Here is a 23,218-nt window from a genome sequence, read left to right on the forward strand (position 1 = left end):
ATTGAAAGTGGTCAGGTCAGAAGTCAAAATGATCGTCGGGTATGTATGAGGAGATGCATGAATGTAGAAGATGCGAAGACGTATTTTGTATATTAAAACATGGATAACTTTGTGGTATGGTAATATAACACTCTCCTTATCTTTTTTAATTTTTAATTTTTTAAATTTTTAAAGCATTACCCTTGTGGATCATAGTGATATATCATTTTGAGAAACAAAAAGACTTTGTTTTTTTGCCATCTTCGGGGTTTATTTAATGACTAAGTCATCTAAGTTGGTTGTTAATAAAAATGTGAGTGGATCAAAAAACAAAGTCTTTTTATTTCTCAAAATAATATACTCCCCTTATCATTCATGGTTCACTTTGTGCATTTCCACTTTTGAAGCGAAGATGGTTTGGAAAGACAGATTGGTATGGCGTTCTTTTCCCTCTGCCTACCACTGCGGAGAAGCGACATTATGGTTGGTTAGTTGATAAGTTAGTTTGCTTGATTTTCACTTCGGAAAATATAAATTCGCTATCAATTGTTACAATTATCATATTCGCTCGACAAGCAACCATAGTTCTGATCAAAAACCTGTTATATCGAGGATGATTAATATATAAAGGAAGTGCTCGCGCATTCCCAGCAGTTACAGAACACATGTAATTACTGGTGTACTTTATATAATACATTTATTTATGATGGCAAGGCCACTGAATTATTAATTTTTAATTTTTTTCATTTTCTTTTATTTGTTCGGGAATTGTACAGCTTTTATTTTAAAAAAAATATATAAGAAATATTAGTTACATTAACAAGCATATTTAAAAAGATAATTAAACAATACATTTTCTTCAAAATGCAAAAACAACATTTTCGGCCCTGTAGCGGGTAAATATTAAGTTAAAAATATGCCTCTTTTTCTGGGATATAGTACATTTTCTGGGCATTCCGAAAATATGCACAACTGAAAATTGACGATTTTTGATTTATGACGTCCTTGAAAGGAGTGAGCGCTATGTACATGTACAAATCATCGCAGACCGCTTTAAGGGGGACCTCGCAATCAGTATGAGATCGGCATCGCTAGAAACCGGAAGAGCACGATTTAAAAAAATATATGTATATTCGAATTTGACTCTTTTAAAGAATATAAATTGTAAAATATTTTTATCATTCTTTTTAAACTCCTAACCTTTCAATAACTCTTTTCTTTTCAAAACCATATATTTATTTCGAAGAAAAACTTATTTTTTCAATACCAAAAGTTCGATTATGTTAAATGTTACCCGGGCTTAAAATTAAGTTGCGATTTAAAGTATGTTGGACCTTAAGCTTTGAACATCGCAACACACGCTTTTCTTTTTATGTGGATAAAATTTGATACGCTTAAACGTCAAAGTTAATGCCAGTCTTAGGTATTTCTAATACAGTATGCGGAGAATGTAGACTGACAAGGTAACGAGGATATGATGTAAACAGTCGATGGAATAGACTCGTGCAAAAAATCTTTCCCCATAACGTATTTTTAATCGTAGACATAGCTACATTCAAAGGTATCAATCGCCTAATCTTTGCAGAGTTCGCTATTTCAAACATTCTTATACATAAGGTTGTACATATTATCGACAATAGCAAAAAATGCAGTAAAAGGGTCAGAAATGAAGAAGGAGCATATCTGGCAAGATTCTACGTGATAGAATAAGGAACGTCGGGATAAGAGAAATATACGAGATCGAAATATAGTGATGGGACAGGTAAACAAGGCTGCAGTTATCTTAGGATGCCTGAAAAATTATACATATATGGAAAAACCCCAACATGAAGATCGGCAGCAAAAATCAAATACCTCACAAAACTTGTGTGCGACCCATCATGATATATGGGATCGAATGCAGAGCGAACACCGCATTAAATAAAAAAACAACGCGCTAAGAGCATCAGAAATGAAGACTCTAAGGAGCATATCTGAGAGACTCTACGAGAGTAAGACACACCAGGATAAGAGAAATATGCGAGATCAAAGATGTCGTTAGGCGGGGAAGGCAACGAAGAAGACAATGGCATGCGCATGTGAGGAGAATGGAACCATCCAAACTCCCCAACATTGCACTGCACAACCAACCCCAAAGTGGACGATTCCCGGGCAGACCACAAGATATGGATTGACAGCTAGGAATTGAGGAATTAGGAATTAAGAAGATCGTGTGTAAAGAGATCATTTTAATTAGCTTATGACGGTCGTAAGGCCTGTAAATGTCCAGATTTCCATATTCTTCTTCATCTATGTTGAGATATCATAAAAATAGTGTAAAAAATAACTCCTAATTGGAGATAATCCAGATATGGAACAAGTATTTGGACACACTCAAAATGTTGTCTCAAAATATCATTCATGGATAATAAGTAGAGTACGTTCAATTCGATATCCCTTCTGATTGAAAATAGTTTATTTGCATCGTAAACCTTCCGACGCATAGTGTTATTTATCCCAGTACACACAATATACTCGCTTTACACACGTGTATAACGATAATAATCATAATTGTCACAAGTAATCGCTTTAACGACAGCGCTATACGCGAACGGGTTCAACGAACGTGGATATTTGAAAAGCAAAGTTCTGCGTCATGGCGAGAGATACATTTACATAAGAATATGTACGTAACAGTTATCTGATAATTATTGCAATTGACACCGAAAGCGCGACACGCCATATGAGGTTTTGGACCTGGTCAAGAATTTGAGAGAAAATGTAAACGCGTCAACTAAGTACCTACATACTGTGGATAACTCTTTTACATTCCTGGCTACATTCCGGCTTATTGTCCTTGTCAGACTGCTGGGGTCAGCTCTCCTCGTCCTCAGATTATATGTCCTTCTGTCCTAGAGAACGTCACCTAGGCCATGCCTTGGAATCATGTTATCTTTCTGCATCACCCATGAATTCCTTGGTCTTCCTCTAGATAACTTTCGAGGAAGATCCATTTATATTGCCTGGCTAACTACATGTTCTTGTTCTCTGTTAACCTAACATATATGCCTTTATTTCTAATAGTATTACTATTTAAAAACCTCCTACCTCTCATTACTAAGGGGTTGTGACGTGACCCTTGTCGAAGCAATGACTCTTCTCCAGTTATCCCTTGAATGCTCTGCACGTAGCGCTCCAACCACGAGGTGCTTGCTGCTGCCTTAACTTGATCGGTCCATCGCGTGGAAGATCTTCCTCTCCCTCTCTTCCCCTCCAGGCTACATACCAGAACCAGTCGTTCCAGGCTGTCCTCATTGCCACACGCAACGTGTCCAAAGAACTGAATAATCCGTCGTGTACAGACGAAAGTTGTTAGGAAATTAAAATTACCGAAAAATAAATAAAACTTATACATATAATATTAAAATATGATATCTCTCTAAGAAAGTACGAGTATATTTGGTGAATGTGAACGGAATAACAGAACGAGGACGGCTGAAAAAGACTTGGCACGACCAGATCAGTCGGAACGTAAAATCATGTGGTGTAAAAAGTTTACGTTTGACTAGATGTATGGAATTGAAGGAAGCTAGGAGTGTAGTAGGTATGTCAGGACAGAAGAGTATGGCGTTCAATCCTCTCTGCCAACCCCTGCCGAGCGGCGTGATGGTAGTTGTAGTAGCAGTAAAATAATAAAAAATCAATGATACTTAAATGATGTTTCTTAAAGTGTATAAATAGCGGTTCTGGGATGTTCAGACTTCCAGCTTCTTTTATATTAAATCGATAGTTGTTTTATCTCAAGTTGAGACACGTATAATATTAATTGAGTTGTCGTCCCATTAAGACACACTTATGCCGATAATTTCTACAAGAGTTACGCAACTTTCGAGCGACATTGACATTCAAGTCCAACCTGATTTAGAGTGACGCTAGCTCCAAGTAACATGTACAACATCTACTGCCAGTGACGCGAGATAGAAATCGCAGCACAACTTTTTCTTGCTTGTCCGTTCACGTTCTTATTATATAACTTCTTCTTCTACCCTTGGTCTACACCAAACGGCGCAAAGAGCACTACTTCGCATCAATGGGGTTTTATCACTCGGGAGGAATGTCTAATTTAACATACTCAACCTATAAAGGATTTGTAAGACTCGTTTTGTATTTATAACAGCCGATATAATCAATTTTTTTCGTAAATCAATCACCTTCGTAAATACGTTGTTTTCGTAAGTTGGTAACGAATGACGTCACAGAGAATCCACACTGCTACTATTATAGCTCTATAAGCAGATACATAAAGAGATACGCCCCATAACACACCCGATGACGTAAAATTTGACGACGTATGTCCGTTTTTTGTTTAATTGAAATATCTAAAGTTAAAACCTTTATATCTCCCTTACTTCTCTAGAAATTTCAATAAGAATGTTACCGATAGTCTTGTGATTTTTCATATTAATTTATTAGCTAACAACTAAAATCATGAGAAAAATCCATTATGTTGTGTTATGTTGATGCGATGTAGTGATTTTATATTTGATACTATCCTGATCAGCCCTTCGCTTCAGGTACCAGTCCAGGGTAATATTGAATAAATATGAGAGTGAAAAATCAGTACATTTATTTGACCCCCCCTTGGGAATCGAACCCGGGACCTCCAGTACGATAGCCTAGTGTGCTGACCATTATACTACGGAGGCGGATACTATATATTGCTAAATAACATGTAATAATCATTAGAATATTGTGCGCCAGGAAGTCGGTGGAAAGTGTACAGCAAAAATATATTTAGAAATCTATACTTTAAACCTGTTGTTATGCAAAATTGAGTAGGTCAACGTGTTGTATTATGTTGATTTGTGTAGTACCTACCTACTGAGTTCTCCGGTTAGAGAGTTCATGATTCATCCACTATTTTAATCCTTTGCACCCAAAGGGCGTTTGTCCACTAATTTTACCGTCCGTCAGTCCAGTTTTGAAAAATGAAAGCGACTACGACAATTTAGCGTGATCGAATTTACGCGCAACGTGTTCACGCACCGATCAAGAGCTCCGATCCGAAGAAAGATGGACAAAAGCGCAAGCTAATCCAAGCCAATCGTCGTTTTAAAACGCTTACTGAAGTGCCGGACAAACGCCCAAAGTTGTCTGATACGATAAGTTTTATTGCAAAATAAATAACTAATGTAGAATGCAAAATTCCAAGAAAGTATGTATGGGGGTACTCGCAAATATACAATTCAGTAAGCGACCACCTACTGCACTAGAGTTTAAGTTTACCCTTATCTACACCTAATGGTGCATAGGGTCAGTACCCTACGTCAGTACCTACGTCGATGCGATCCAGTGATTGCATCGACGCAGTGTTACATTGATTGTTTATTACACGAAGGCAAGGTGATATGAAGAGGGTGATATTAAATCACTGTGTCGGAGTGAAAAATTACTCATGTTTATTTGATATTATACATAAATCCAGTACGTATTAGGTACTGTAGTGATAAAAGCATTTCCATAATTCAAATAAAAATGTGTAATACAAAGTGCCCAACACAATAAAAAATTATATTGAAATTACGTTGTTTGAAACGAATCTCGATGTCAAAGTGTTAACACTGCACGTGATTTCTATGGCCGATTTGACAGCTAAAAAAGCGGGAAACGCGAGTTTCCCGCAAAAATGTCGATTTCAATCAAGTTCAACTGTTTTTTGCTATATATCATCTTGTTAGACATCGCGAACGGCGGTGAATGGGTGTCAATAATGCCGTGAGTTGAATATAAATAAGTACCGTATTCGTAATCGAAGAAATGTTAATGATTTGAGTCACTATAAAAGCGGATTCGCGTCTATTATATTCTCGGATCGCCGGCGGAATGACTAAGTGACCGGCTGTAATGCACAAACGCTGAACTGCGAACGCATATAATAATATTGACAAATTTCTCTTTGCAAATTGTAAAAAAATACGATTCTGTTAATTTAATAGGTAGATATTATATAACCTTCTCTTTGATCTAGCCCTCGAAAGAGCCATGTTAACAATACCGCCAAATTTTAATGAAAAAGTACCTATCTTAGAATTTCTTTTTTAAGTCTCTGTTTACGAGTGATTTAAAAATTGGCATATGGTAAACTGGTATAAAATTATCGTACAAATTGGTTTATAGTAAATTATTTAAAGACTTACTTGATCAATATACCAACGCAGTGGCTGTAGGAGTTTCGTTCGCAAACGATATAGCGAACATTCATTGTGTCAATATTGGTGAATGTTACACATAAAATTATCACATAAACCAGCCTATGACACGTCGTAACCCCTATAAATACCCAGACTTCCATAGTCTTATTCATGTATGTTAAATAAATAAAAACATTAATTGAGTCGGCAGTTATTTTGTAGTAATATCTATCCATTTTTAAATTAAGTTAAACTTAATATTGTCTTTGTTCCCACTGAAAAAATATTATTCGATTCGAACCCTTATCCGCACTCCGATGGTGCATAGGGCACTGCGTCATATAAACGCAGTGTTATCTTGATCGTTAACACATGAAGGAAAGGTGATCAGCCCTCCGCTTCAGGTGACAGTCCAGGGTAATATTGAATAAATATTAGAGTGAAAAAATCACTTATATTTATTAGACCTCCCTCTGGGAATCGAACCCGGGACCTCCAGGACGGTAGCCGAGCGTGCTGACCATTACACTACGGAGGCGAATAAAATATTAAAAATAATAAATAAATAAATATGAAACAGCTCCTACCACCTCTTCAACCTTCATCGTCCCATGGACACAACTCTAAAATTTAGACTTAGTTTCATATACGGTGTTTTTAAAATGATACGGAATGTATCGAAATACATGTCACAATAGATTTAAAGAATAAGTGGCATTTACCAAGTAAAACTTAAATTAAAAATAAATAAAAACTAGTTCGATTTGTATGCGACTTAGGACAGTTCTGCCTTCAAGTGACGAAATGGATAACTCACCATGTCATTATTTAATTTATTGTTCTGCCTCGATGCCAATTTTTAGGCCAATACTTCATTCCATTGTTGTGTTGGAATTAAAATGGCTTGCGTAGTACTCGGAACAATACATACCTGTCATTAACAGTACGATTCCAAATTCAGGACTGAGATTCCAAACACCATTTTTTCTCGACATTTTGAGTGTGTCCAAATACAGTGGAACCTCTCATAACGAGTAATTCGCATAGCAAGCAAAAAATGTGAAATTTTTCTCCCTTAACGAACAAAATTTCGGATAACGAGTTAAAAAGAAGGGCAAGTCCCTTTTTCACGATATTCTAATTGACTAACTACCCATCACACCGCTTCGCCGCAGGGGTAGGCACAGAAAATAAAACGCTACGAGTATGTCTTTGCAAATAATATACGCTTCTTCCACATTCACGAGAATGTTTTTTTTTAATATTAGGTATTGGTTATATGAAAGGTGAGATCTTTAAGTATAACACAATTAACTTTCCTTTTTATACATTTAATGCATTTTCTGATTGACTTTGCGGTTAGTAAAATAATACGACAGATCAATTATTTCATAAATTATATGAACCACTTTCTTTGAATCATTTCAAAGGTCTTTTTTATAAAGTAATTAAATAATATAGAAATATCGCAGGACAATCAGTGCAATTCCTATTGAAATCTTTTGAGATATAGTGGAGAAATAAAATATTAAATTCTAGTTATTTTTATGATAAAATAATATGTTTCCTCTTTTTAAGTATATTTTTGGTTCTCGAAAAGTACTTATGTAAACAAGAATGAACGTATAAAACAATGAATTATGCATTAGCCTGTAATATTGAAATTATTATCGCTTTATAGTTAGTTTGTCCGCCTCCGTAGGGTAATAGTCAGCACGCTCGGCTACCGTTCTGGAGGTCCCGGGTTCGATTCCCAAGGGGGGTAAAATAAATATAAGTAATTTTTTCACAGTAATATTTATTCAATATTATCATGGACTGGTACCTGAAGCGGAGGGCTGATCACCTTTCCTTCATGTGTAAAACGATCATGATAACACTGCGTTTATAAGACACAGTGCCCTATGCACCATTGGGGTGCGGATAAGGGTTTTAATATAATTATAGTTAGGAAGTGACATGTTCCAGATATCGATATGGTCCGCGAAATCATTACGGAGGTTTTGCATTCGGTGTATAGAAGATTCGGAGTATTGAATTCAGACACTGTCCGGCTGTTATTACAGTAAAATATTGTTTTTATTGTTGCAATAACAGTGGAAAGAAGTTTCAGTTGATATGTTTAGACGTTACACGTGCAAATCAAATTGATTTGCATAAATCATGCATACTCTTTTGTCTGTAAATATTAATATGTATAAGGTGTAATTATTATGTTCACGCCATGCTTAATTTTATTTGTGACAACTTAACGCGTCTGTAACACTCATAAAAAATAACATCAAATTACCATAATACGGTATTCATGATGTGTGCTGTTTGTGGCATATTAACTAGTGTTTTGATCAATTGATGCGCAGTTTTGCCCAAAGAAATTAAGTGCTGAAAATTTTAAATGAAATTAGGCAGAAGAAGAACAACTTTTAACGATTTAAATGACCGGCCCTGTTTAATACGTTACTTTTAAATGGTAAAAAGACAAATAAAAATGTTTTTATTTTATTTTTAAAAACAGCTTTATGCAGCAATCGTAGCACCATCTGTCGAACGTAACGTCAATCAATACAAGCAAAAATAATAATTTCCATGGCGGATAGCGTGCTTCTTGAGAGCTAAAACATTGCACTCTCACAACTAGTTGTAAATACAAGTACTTGAAAGTTGATAATCGGCGGGTAAGTACGAGTATGGAAGAGGCGAAGAATATATATATATATATATATATATATATATATATATATATATATATATATATATATATATATATATATATATATATATATATATATATATATATATAATATATATATATAAGGTGGTAATATTCTTCTTTGTAAATTAGTGGGTGTATAATAATAAAATAAACGGCAGTTCAACAAACACAATATTTTGCTTTCTGAAGTCTTTTGTTTTTTTAGTGCGATGCATGCGCGTCTGGTGGTAGAGTTGCGCGATCTGCTTTACCGAATGTCACAATATTGAGAGTCGGTACTATATGTAGGTATTTAATAAAATCAGTAGGTATTTTGTTTACATGTATATATATATATATATATATATAAATATATATATATATATATATATATATATATATATATATATATATATATATATATATATAAATGTATCCGTTTGTGTTAGGGTAGGTTACTTACGTATTCCGCCGAGACGTCTCCGCCTTACCTGACCTTTTAAAACGGGTAATTTATCGACGGAGGCAATTTGTAACATGTGGATCTACGAATTCATGGAAGTCCATAAAAATAAACAACGTTGATTCAATCCTGAATCGCATATGTAACAGGTACCTAACGACTTCTTCTGGATTCGGGTAAAACCGAGAACGGGTATTATTTTATCACAATTAAGTTTTGTACTGACATTTCTTGGTGGAACCGCGTTTTATATAATAAAATTAACAACTAGTTCAAATATTTACAATATAAAAAAAGACGATCTCTGTTTGCTCGCTATAGCCGAAAAGTTGCTCGTTATAACCGTGAATAAATGTATGGAGAAAATTTGAAATCAAAATTTCAACGAATGTTTTCTCGTTATATCCGAGATCTCGCTATAACCGTGCTCGTAACAACCGAGCTTGACTGTATATAGTTTTTTCCACATTTATCTTATTTGTATTTTGAATATTAAAAGCATTAACTTTGTGGATCAGACAACAAAGTCTTTTTATTTCTCAAAATAATTATTTTATTTGACCTGTGCCGGGTTTCGTCGTTATGACATCATCACACTGGTCTCTCTAGTCATCTCACATCTCACCAGTGTCGCTGGAATAATATATGGCTCACTCCTTTCAAGAACGTCATAAATCGAAAATCGTCAGTTTTCAGTTGTTCATGTTTTCGGAATGGCCAAAAAATGTACTATATCCCAGCAAAAGAGGCATATTTTTAACTTAATATTTACCCGCTACAGGGCAGAAAGTGTTGTTTTTGCATTTTGAAGAAAATGCATTTTTTAATTATTATTTTTAAATATTTTTCAAATGAAGAAAAAACATTCATGTTTTACCTAAAAAGATCTGTTGCACAGTAAAAATTTCAATAAGTGGCTTGATATTTATTTTTAGTACATTTTATTATATTTTTAAACTTTGAAAACGATCATCGGAAAAATCATACTTTTTAAAAAATATAATGACGTTGTTGAAAGGAGTGTGCGATGTGTAGGGCGGTTAAAGTATGTATTGCATTATTTGATATATCGTGTATTAGGGCAATCGATGTTTTATTTAGGAATATGTTCCAGATTACTTGAACATTCTTGAAAGTGGGTATTTCCTCATGCATTACATACATTATATCATAAACAGGTGTGTTATTCTTAGCATTGCCCAATACCACATATGCGAGTACGTTACTCGTTCAACGGAGGCTATTCTGTACACGTGGTTAAAATTTACCTAAAATTTAACATAACCAACACCTAAAGGTCTATTCTACAATATATAAAATAATTTTTAACAACTATCCTTAGTTTCATTAATTAATTTATAGTAATATTTATACAATTTTCATTCATTGTTTCGGCATTTACTTTGTGGTAAGATATGTTAAACTGATTAAGGAAACACATGTATTTATACTACTTGAGTTTATTAGTAACTAATTAGTTTACAACATTTTGAGTGTGTCCAAATACTTGTTCATATTTATAAGCTTAAGTAATAAAAATGAAAATGGTATTTTCTGGCGTTTCTCATGTGTGTGATTGAAATCCAGGATTTGGACCTCACATACTAAAATAAGAGTTTCGGCTTAATAAAGAGCTTCTTTATCTCACCAATAGATGTCTCTAGTGAAGTTCTAGTGATTCAAGAACAAGGTTTCTAAATTGGGTCATATATATAGAACTTCCAAGAACTTGAGTAGTGTGGTTGTCAATAATGGGTAAAATTGATGAATGTTACACGTGTGTAAAGTGATCACTTAAACCAGTCTATGACGGTAAATGCCCAGACTTTCATATTCTTCTTCATCTTTGATGATGTGTCAAAAAATAACTAATTAGTTATTATTCAGACATGACGATGGAAGTTTGGCTTCCGAAACTAGTAGTCATTAATAAACTCAAGTGGTATAAAAACAAGTGTTTCCTTAATCGTTTTATCCATTTTTCATTGAAATTTCTCTTATAATTTTTTTTAAATCTCAACATATGTAAATGAAGAAGAATATGGAAATCTGGGCATTTACGGTGCCTACGACCATCATAGGCTGGTTTAAGTGATCACTTACTGTTACACATATGTAACATTCACCAATTCTACCTTTGTCAAAAGTTTCGTCATCTCACCAATAGATACATCTATTGGTAAGATGAAGAAACTTTTTTATTGAGCAGAAACTCTTATATATGTTTGTGAGGTCCGAATTCTGGATTATAATCGCATACATCGCTCACTCCTTTCAAGAACGTCATAAATAAAAAATCAACAATTTTCAGTTGTACATGTTTTCGGAATGCCCAGAAAATGTACTATATCCCAGCAAAAGAGGCATATTTTTAACTTAATATTTACCCGCTACAGGGCAGAAAGTGTTGTTTTTGCATTTTGAAGAAAAGGTATTGTTAAATTATTTTTTTTAAATATACTAAATATTTTTCGAATGTAGAAAAAACCTTCAGGTTTAACATAAAAGATCTGTTGCACAGCGAAAAGTTCAATAGGTGGCTTGGTATTTATTTTTAATACATTGTATTTTATTTTTAAACTTTAAAAACGTTATCCTGAAAAATCTAGTTTTTTTTATTTATGACGTTCTTGAAAGGAGTGAGCGACATGAGAAACGCCAGAAATATATTTTTTTCTGAAATTTATCTTGTAACAACTTCTAAAAATCTATCGTGTTTCGATGCATTCCGCATCTTTTTACGGTGATTGTAAAGTAAATACATTGAAAAACATGTCACAGTATACTTTAAGAAATGGTGACAGTAACCATGTGAATTTTAAATTAAATAGGATTATCTTTAATATTATGAAAAACGGATAAAAATTTCAACCCAGTCACTCGTCTTCCATTTATCAACGATAAGCATACCTTCGATTTTCATTATTTTAAGAATAGACATCGCATGTATTTGACGTTTTCAGCATTATCAAATTGTGAAATTATATGTATTGTGTATTATTGTATTATACGATATGTGTATTATACGAGTGTATTATTTTCATTAATTGATTCGGCAGGCACGTTGCGGTAATATCTGACCATTTTTCATTGAAGTTTCACTTGGTATATACCTTTATTTCATAATATTTATTGTGACAGCATTGATGCATTTCGCATCATTTTCATACGCTCTTTGAAAATGATGCATCGAAACAAGTATCACAATAGATTTTAAGAAATAGCGGTATTTACCAAGTGAAACTTAAATTAAAAATCAATATACCTCGTTTGATATACTGATAATAGTTTTTACTAACTTATGCTAGGACAACGAACCGCTTTACGATATTATCGATTATTTGATCAAAACACCAATAATTATTGTTGATATCGATTGCGCAATAATCATTTCTTGGCATTACTGATATACCTCGCAAAGTCCGGATTAACATTTTATTCGTTTTTTTTAAATTACCTAACGTCCACGTGAGTCTGAAATCTAGCTACGGCTTATGCAACACCGCTTATCATGACCCTACTCAGGGTTCAGCTTTTTAAGTTTAATAGCCTATGCCTACTCGTGAGTGGATTTAATATTTTTGTTTAAAGTTAGTACAATTTCATGTAATTCATGAGAGAAAATTCTAGGCAAAAACACTCGCTTTATTCGATTTTTGCAAATGTACTTGTACTTGTACTGTACCAATTCCAAAATTCCACATTCGTAAAAATTACCCGGAAGAGGGACGGAAGGAAAGACAAGGCAAAAGGGAATGATCAAAGCTAGAACCAAAGGCAATTTCAATATTTCATTACTGACATTTTATAACAAAGTTGTATTATAAGTTATAAAATGGAAAACGTAGTGCTACTATTATTAGTACTTATGTATTTTATTGCATAATTTCGCATTTACGCTTGATTTTCGCATTAACGCTCAGTTTTTTGGATGATTTGTCATATTCTTAGTCAATCGGACTATAGTGATGTCTGATTGGCGGAAGCCGGACTAAGAGAGGTGTTCCTGTGCGAACTCGAGACGCCTTGAGACGCCTTGAGACGTAATACGCGCATTCACGATGGCCTCAACAGTCCAGTGATTATTCTGGTCTGCGGCCGCAGATTCGCCAGTGCTTCACGCTGATTTCACTCGCCAATGTTTTCTTCCAATGCCAAACAACTCTCAATATCCATTTCCCGGCAACGCAACGCTCTACGCCGAGCTCTCAGACCGGCAGAGTTCCCCAAATCAAAGATCTGCCAAAGTTCAAACAAGAGTAATCCACACACATCAATGTTCAGATAATATTAATCGAAATTCTGGCAAGCATAATTCTGACCCATCAACGTTCAGATAATAATAATCAAAGCATAATCCTGACCCATGTTAAGAAAATTATAATCAAAATTCTGGTAGGCATCGATGTTCAGAAAATTATCATCAAAACTCTGGCAAGCATAATCCTGACCCATCAATGTTCAGATAATCGCAATCGAAATTCTGGCAAGCATAATACTGACCCATCAATGTTCAGATAATCGTAATGAAAATTCTGACAAGCATAATCCTGACCCATCATAATGTTCAGAAAATCGTAATAAAAATTCTGACAAGCATAATTCTGACCCATCAATGTTCAGAAAATCGCAATTAAAATTCTGACAAGCATATTTCTGACCCATCAATGTTCAGATAATCGTAATCAAAATTCTGACAACCATAATCCTGACCCTTCCATGTTCAGATAATCATCATCAAAATTCTGTCAAGCATAATCCTGACAAACAATTGGATTTTTTTAAATGAAGTAGATAAGCTAAGAATAATCGCTCTCGTTGCCGCTGGTACTATGGAGGGAGGTAGGAAAGTATGGGAAGTCAGGGCCGGGGTAGATCGATACTCCCTATGCGCCCACATTTCGTCTATTTTCAGCCCAAAACGTCTGCAGCAACAGCCGGAGACATCTCCGAAACTCGACGTCATCACTGACGATTTACCCCCTTCTAAACATCTTCCATATCTTCTATGGTATACATCGCTTAACTGTACAAACATTTTGAATTCACATTTTGAGAAATTAGTAAAAGTAATAAATAATATAAGAAAATTTTGTTGTGTGTATGGCGATACACAGATCAAAAACTTCTCGTCGTGAATGTTTGGTGTGAAGGATCTGATGGAGAAGGTCGATTTAACCCTTGTATTTAACCCTTAATTATTCGCACGAACAAAATACATAACTGCTTATTATTCATTAAATATACAAGATAAATATACAAGATATCTGTCCGCCTCCGTAGTGTAATGGTCAGCATGCTCGCCTACCGTTCTGGAGGTCCCGGGTTCGATTCCCAAGGAGGGTTTAATAAATATAAGTGATTTTTTCACTCTAATATTTATTCAATATTACACTGGACTGGTACCTGAAGTGAAGGGCTGATCACCTTTCCTTCATGTGTAAACGATCGAGATAACACTGCGTTTATATGAAGCAGTGCCCTATGCACCATTGGGGTGCGGTAAGGGATTTATTATTTTATTATTATTATTAAAGAAATAACATTACTAAATATCAAATGCGAAGCAGAAAATGCTTCATTTTTTATGCAAATTTGCTTTGACCCCATGCGACTAATTAAGGGTTAAGAGGATTTAGCCTCCTGCGATGTCGATTCCCAACTGTAAATCTATCTCTTTGGTGGTCTGCCTGGGAGTCTATCTTGGGGTTGGCCGTGCAATTCAATGCGGGGGAGTCTGGATGTTTCCATTCTCCTCACATGAGCATACCATTGTCTTCCCCACCTAACGACATCTACTGTCAAGGAAGTGCGCTGTCTACAAAAAGGAATATATTATAAATGTGTCAAAATACATTACTATTGACAGAGAAAAAAATGTATTTCTTACTTAGATCGGAGACTTATTGAGTGATATGTTGTAGCATATGCATATTGTAATATAATATGTTTTCTGTTTTATATTTGTTTAGTGTTTTTTTTGCTGTTGCCTTATAGCACTTATTTTTACATTATTGCTCATCTCAGCTCGTACATCTTATAACTGTTAATTTTTTTTATTTTTATTATTACTTTAGCTGTAAATTAAGTCTGCCTATTGCTCTTCTTAACTTGCTATATTTTATTCTTGATGTTTACTTTTAACTCAATTAACATTTCGCTTACCCCTTTCAAGAACGTCATAAATAAAATAAAAAAGATTTTTCTTGAGAACGTTTTTAAAGTTTAAAAATATAGCAGAATGTTTTAAAAATGAATATCAAGCCACTTATTGAACTTTTTACTGTGCAACAGATCTTTTTAGGTAAAACCTGAAGGTTTATTCTCCATTTGAAAAATATTAAGTATATTTAAAAAAAATAATTAAACAATACCCATTCTTCAAAATGCAATAACAACATTTTCTGCCCTGTAGCGGGTAAATATTAAGTTGAAAATATGCCTCTTTTGCTGGGATATAGTACATTTTCCGCGCATTCCGAAAACATGCACAACTGATAATTGACGATTTTTGATTTCTGACTTGAAAGGAGTGAGCGATTTGTGAAATTTTGTAATTGGAATGTTACAATTGCCTGTTTTTTTGTTATTCATTATTGTAAACGTATTTACGTTAATGTTCTGTTAAATTTCTAAATAAATAAAATAAGATAAAATACCAGCCACTATATGTTAGTCCCAACATTCCTCGCCATTGACCTTTCCGAAAGTCAACAACAGAAGACAGACCTTGGCGAACAAGATGTACATACTTGTGTGTATATGGTAATTTCAATTATGTACAATTCGTAGTAATCGTTACGTACGAGTAATCTTTAGATTAGATTTTGGATATCAGATGTACATAATATTATAATATTACAACACTTGTCTCTGATTTCATACAACTCAACAATGCTCGTGGCATTTGTAAGATGTGAATCTATTATAATTTCGTTATCTTTTATCTCATCGACACGTGAGAATCAATCATATAAATGCAAAAGTCTCATGTACTAGACAAATCAGAAAATATATAATTATCACAATGAAAAAATATTCGGTGCAGTGGAAAACCCTAAAAATAATTCCTCATACATATTTATATTTAAAGATATAAGGTCAAATTCGCATTAATAAAACTCAGTTGGCTTCCGGCAATGCATAGAGCCGGACGCTGGTCATACCTATTTTTTACATGCATTAGTTTTTAAGAATACGTATTGAAAAATCATTTTTATATATTTTTTACTACCTTTCAATAACTCTTTTCTTTTTTAATCCATATTATTTATATATTATTTATAGCATTGTGTGCATATGTACGTACATATTTTAACAAATATATGAAATTCTGAAAAAAATCCGCAATCGATTCATCAGTCTAGACAAAACGCTTTCTGACATGTTAACTATTGTAGCGAATCACTTTCATTTATATTGTCGGGATACAATAAGAGAGAGAGAGCAAAAGAAATGTGGGTTTTCCCACCAATTATTAGAAAAAAATCACGTTTCATTTTTGCAAGCATCTTTAATTTTGTTTTAAAGCGGTAACCTTTAATTTAACATTTTTACGTCTCATCATAGACGGAGAAGAATAAGGAAGTCTAGGTATAAATACAGGGCTGGGTATAATACCTGTTAAAGACTGGTCAAGTGATCACTTTACACACGTGTAATATTCACCATTATACTCATGATTGATAACCACAGTGCTCAATTTTTCCTAGATATCAATATATCAATATCAATCCGTGAGATTGATCAATATTTCTACAATATAATAATTTGTAAAGTGTCCTGAGTTGTGACTCATGACACATTACAAATGGGTTCACAACAGCGATCTATGTTAGATTGAAAACCTTTTATTTAGCAGAGACCCTTTTTTGTATGCAAGATCTTAACCAGCCTATGACAGTTCATAAATACCCAGACTTATTTTTTTTTTTAAAAAGTGAAATATTTGTGTTCTTATTATTTACAAAAATATTTCAATTTCATACTAATTCTGTGAGCCTAAGCGGCTCATTATTAGAAATAGGTATCAAATTGTGGTAGAGTGGGTTCGAACCGATAAACTCTGACTTGAGATTCCGCGACACTAACCACGGGACCACAACCCGACTTCCATATTCTTTTTTATCTGCGTTGAGATTTCAAAGTGTAAAATCAACTTATAACCCAGATTTGTGAGCAAGAATTTGAACACACTCTAAATGTTGCTAATCTTTCTCGGTTGTTTCTTTGTTCCAGAGATCGGAACTCTGCCGGATCTGTCCTTTCACCTGGAGTCGTTGCTGACCTGCGTCGGCTTCTTCGCCATGTACTTCGTGGAGGAGGCGGTGCACTTCTACCTCCACCGCCGTGCCGCGCGCAGCAACAACGCCCCGCCGGACAACGCGCTGGTCCGCTCGCTCTCCATCCGCCGCAGCCACAACAACAACCACCCCGAGTTTGCTGTCAAAGATCCGGAAAAGCAGCAGCTACCCGACACGGTTCCGACCGTCCACGGAGACCTGAATGGGACCGCCAAGGCCGGAGATCATGGTCATAGCCATGAGAACGGACATGGGCACAGCCATGGCCATGGGCATTCTCACATGCCCGTTGTAGCTGGAGACGACGACCCGGTGATCGCTTCTCTTCGCGGACTCCTCATAGTCTTAGCTCTGTCCGTTCACGAGCTGTTCGAAGGACTAGCCGTCGGATTGGAAGCGTCAGCCTCCAACGTCTGGTACATGTTCGGCGCTGTCTCAGCGCACAAACTTGTGATAGCTTTCTGCGTGGGAGTCGAACTGGTTACCGTCAAAACCAAGACTTCTCTGTGCTTCGTCTACATCATAACCTTCGCTGTCGTGTCTCCTCTGGGCATCGGCATCGGCATAGCTCTGTCGGGAGGCGCGGGAGCTGCGGCCAGTGGCTTGACTTCTGTCATCCTTCAAGGACTGGCGAGCGGCACTTTGCTGTATGTTGTCTTCTTCGAAATCCTACAAAGAGATCGGGCTGGGATTCCGCAGTTCATCTCGGCCCTCGTCGGATTCCTCGTCATGTTTGGATTGCAACTTATCTGTGAGTATCAAACAACATTAACTAACTTACTATCTTTAAAAAAAGCTTGTATAATACCACCTTATTGCATTTTATTTCATTTTTAATTTAAGTTTTACTTACAACATTTTGAGTGTGTCCAAATACTTGTTCACAAACCTGGATTATCTCCAATTATAAAAGTTCTTTTTAATATTATATTTTGACATCTCATCTAAGATAAAGAAAAATATAGAAGTCTGGGCATTTACGGGGCTGACGATCAGTTGGTGACGATCATAGGCTGGTTTAAGTGATCACTTTTTAGTAATCTTTAATAAAAGAGTTTCTGCTCAATAAAAAGCTTCTTTTCATCTCACCAATAGATGTCTCAAGTGACGTTCTAGTGATTCAAGAACAATGTTTCAATACTGGTTCAAATATATAACTTCCATGAACTTGAATAGTGTGGTTGTCAATAATGGGTAGAATTGGTGAATGTTACACGTGTGTAAATGCCCAGACTTCCATATTTTTCTTCATCTTTGATGAGATATCAAAAAAATATTATGAGTTTTACTTAGTAAATACCAGAGTTTTATTTCATTACACAAAATAGGGAATATTAAAATATAGTTTTATTTCATTACACACGATTAGTTTCGAAAGCTGCAGTTGTTTCCATCGCCAGGTGAATAGTAAACTAATTAAATACATTTTTTTTATTTTAAATAATCATCATATCATTCCACAAAGTTAATGCCGAATCTAACTATCATCCAAAAGGTGGACAGAGAAAATACGACAACACAACAATAAAAGTATATGATTTTTTTTAATTTTTCAGCTGGCCACAGTCACGACCACGATCACGACGATGAGGCTACCAGGGCAGCAGCAAGCGGTCACGGGCATAGTCACCAACACTAGCGCTTCTATGTACGACCACGACACACAGAATACGCGTTGTATGTTCAATTCGGGGGCTGTAGCTTAACATTATGTGATGATATTAGCCGAAGAAAAGTTTTTCTATGGATCACAAAGAAGAACGAGGTTTTTGACTAACTCTCAGCGCATGTGTGACTTTGTGGACTCCTTGTATTGCACGTACGCAGAATGGTGAGATATCGCTCACTCCTTTCAACAACGTCATATATAAAATAAAACTAGGTTTTTCAGGAGATCGTTTTTAAAGTTTAAATATATAATAAAATGTATTAAAAATAAATATCAAGCCACTTATTGAACTTTTTACTGTGCAGCAGATCTTTTTAGGTAAAACCTGAATGTTTTTTCTCCATTTGAAAAATATTTAGTATTTTAAAAAAAAATTAAACAATACCTTTTCTTCAAAATGCAAAAACGACACTTTCTGCCCTGTAGCGGGTAAATATTAAGTTAAAAATATGCCGCTTTTTCTGGGATAAAGTACATTTTCTGGGCATTCCGAAAACACGCACAACCAAAAATTGTCGATTTTTGATATATGACGTTGTTGAAAGGAGTGGGCGATGTGTTTCGAGTAGTTAGATGGCGGCCATTTTGAGATTGATTATTAGGAATATGTTTAGTGTTATTTTAGAATTGTGATATGACGTACTAAATACATCGATTGGAATAAGTAAAGCTGCTTAAATATTATAAAAACAATTATTTAGATCAGTTCAGTGCTTCTCAGACTTTTCCCTTGTATATTTTTTTATGATTAAATAAAGCAGGTACGTGCTTTTTTTACAATACCAATGTCTACAACATGTAAGGTGCATTAGAAAAATGGTAAAATATTTTTTTTAATAATTACATACTTGCTTTTAAAATTACAGTATATGTAATTTAAAATAATAGTAGTAAAAAAAATAAAATGCACCTAAGAATATATGTGTAAAAAATGACCCAACGATCAAACGGAAATGTAAATTAACTTGTGCTGTAATTTATATACTCGTACAATTATTTTAATAAAGGTTTTGGTAGATTAGAACGCCTTAAATGTCTCACACTTTGAGAAGCACTGATTTAGATAATTTGACATGGCTGTTTGATGAACTAATATGTAGATATATTTTTATTACGAGAGATTTTTCATTAAAATATTTATCTAATATTGCCTGGACCGGTACCTGAAGCGCAGGACCTTCGATCGAGTAAACATTCCGCCGATCTGATTCGGTGCCCTTAGCACCATTGGGTGCAGATAAGGGCCAGAAGAAGAAGAAGAATTCGTTTTGAACTGAAATTTTAGATTACAACAATTATTAATTAAATAGATGGAAAAATCTATATATTTTATTTTTTATAGATATTCTGCATTGCAAGATATTTTTATGTAGTCTATGGTATTAATATTGTTTATATGTCTATGGATTTAAACTCAAAGAGATGATAAGGACATAGTGATATTAGTTTATTTTGTACGGAAAATGTATTGAAATTAATTAATGGCTTTGTTCCACAAATCTGTAATGGATTGACCAGTTCAATCCTCATAATATTATCATTCAATTTTCACCGCTATATGTGCTAATCATACGAACCAGTCGCATCCTTTCAATATGGTGAATGGTGACCCTATTCTTATTAATAATGGATCTTTCACAGATGGGAGGAATATCTAATTTAACATTATCAACCTATAAAGGATTGTATTAGACTCGTGAAGTGTTTATAACAGCCGATAGAAAATATTATTCATCATTTTCTTTTGAAAATTCGCCTTCAGTAAAACGTTATTTTCGTAATTTGGCAATGAATGACCTCACACAAACGATGGAGTTATTTTAATGTTGGTGTCATTGCTAAATTATCGGGGGCTCTATTTGTCGATGTCTATGGTCCACCCTCCCAATATTCCAGAAAAAGTTTATGGTATAACTGTTTTCATATTAGTCGTTTGAAAATACATACGTCAATTATCTGTCAAAATGTAAGGTTAAAACGCATATACGAGTATGTATGTACATCGCAATTAATTTATTTAAAAAAAAACTTGAAATAAGATACTGAATTAATGACCCTACGGATAATATAACAATATACTATGGTTTTTATACGATAGAATGAGCATTCCAGGGGTCAGACTTCCATCTTCTTTAGTATAAATAAAAAAAAAAACGATAGAGGCTTTGTCTCAAGTTGAGAACACCTACAATATAATGTTTTTGAACTCTAATTTTTGTTAGTCACTATTCATTTATATGCAACGCTTTTCCGACACAAAAATGATTAATACCTTAGGGCGCTTGTCCACTACCCGTAATTTTACTGTCCGGTTTTGAAAAATGAAAGCGACTACGACAGTTTAGCGTGATCGAATTTACGCGCAACGTGTTCACGCACCGATCCGAAGAAAGATGGACAAAAGCACAAGCCAATCATCTTTTTAAAACGCTAACTGACGTGCCGGACGGTAAAATTCCGTGTAGTGGACAAACGCCCTTAGGATCATATTCAGGGGATGCGTTTGGTAAGAGGCTACTTCAATAATTGACAGATTTTGAATTAAAGGCCATAAGTATACTTTTGCTGATTAGATAGAGAATTATACAGCATAAATTTTGAAATACAAAATAATAATTTGGAAAGACGTTGAATGCAAATCCGAAGAATTTTACTACTTATTTTAAAAGAATCTCGCTAGATGGCACTTGAAAATTGTATATATGCAACTTATAAAATAACAAGTGGTACGTTTGTTCAAAACAAGGGCAGAATGGTGAAAATTCTTTCTGGTTTGTTCTTGAGATAGCTGTTATTACAATTTTCTCTGATGATGTGAAAAATTTGATAATAGTTGATAATAAATTTTTAAAGCAGTAAAGCCTCATTTTTAAAGGCTTGTATGCGGGTAGGATAGTATGGAAATGGAAGGTTCATGTGAAAAATACATCACAAACACCCGACCAATTGAAAAAAATATTTCTTGAATTAATTTTTCGAGTGGTGTGAATCAAACCCACGACGCCAGTTTCGTAGTCGAGCGTCTACCCAACTACGCCACGGCGCTTGTCTGATGAATGTATTTTTACTTGATGTTGTATAAAAGATCTTTCTCAAGGGACTCCTACTTACAATTCCTCCTCCATTTCCTTTCCTTCACTTGCAATGCACCATTCGGCTGTGGGTGGGAATAAAAAAGTAAAACTCAGGGTTGTACAATTATACTATGATATTTAGTTCCTTTTTTTGACAAGTTAGAAATTAATATACATACTTTGTCATTATAAGGTATATATACATATATATATATATATATATATATATATATATATATATATATATATATATATATATATATATATATATATATATATATATATATATATATATATATATATATATATATATATATATATATATATATATATATATATATATATATATATATATATATATATATATATATATATATATATATATATATATATATATATATATATATATATATATATATATATATATATCGTTGTCGTACAGGAGAAAGTGACCAACTAACAAAACGTTAAATGTTCAGGAGGGCCATTTAAGTCACTTTTGCTGTGCAAGAAAATAAACATCAATGCAGTTAGTCATTTTTAACAAGTCAATATATTATACTTCCAAGTTTAAAATACTTTGTTTTTTTTTCCAGGGCAATATTAATCTAGTAAGATATCAAATAGTAAATGATCACGTTTTTGTAAAAAATGCACTTGGTCAATTTCTCCTGCATGACAACGATATATGTATAATAAATTGTTGTGAATTACGTTAGTTGTAATAATATTTTTAACATACAGTGGTACCTCGACATACGAGTGCCCCAACATACGAGTTTTTCGAGATACGAGCCGACGAGCAAGTGATTTTTTGCTTTTAGTTACGAGCGAAATTCGAGATACGAGTTCGGTTCGGTAGTAACAC

The 23,218-nt window shown here is 34.2% G+C and overlaps 1 protein-coding gene across 1 annotated transcript in view; it reads left to right on the plus strand.

Moving 5' to 3' along the window:
- The window catches only part of Zip89B (Zinc/iron regulated transporter-related protein 89B), a 49,159-nt gene extending 26,959 nt beyond the window's left edge, over positions 1–22,200 (plus strand). Inside the window, exons 2-3 of the mRNA XM_088257777.1 lie at positions 17,543–18,358; positions 19,164–22,200. Coding sequence (XP_088113903.1) covers positions 17,543–18,358; positions 19,164–19,246 — 899 coding nt within the window. The 3' untranslated portion in view covers positions 19,247–22,200. The remainder of the gene's footprint in view (positions 1–17,542; positions 18,359–19,163) is intronic.
- Positions 22,201–23,218: the final 1,018 nt, after the last annotated feature.

This window comes from Brachycentrus maculatus, unplaced genomic scaffold, assembly GCF_059751285.1.
Source record: "Brachycentrus maculatus isolate JH-2025_06_01 unplaced genomic scaffold, ASM5975128v1 h1tg000087l, whole genome shotgun sequence".
Taxonomy (NCBI): Eukaryota; Metazoa; Arthropoda; class Insecta; order Trichoptera; family Brachycentridae; genus Brachycentrus; species Brachycentrus maculatus.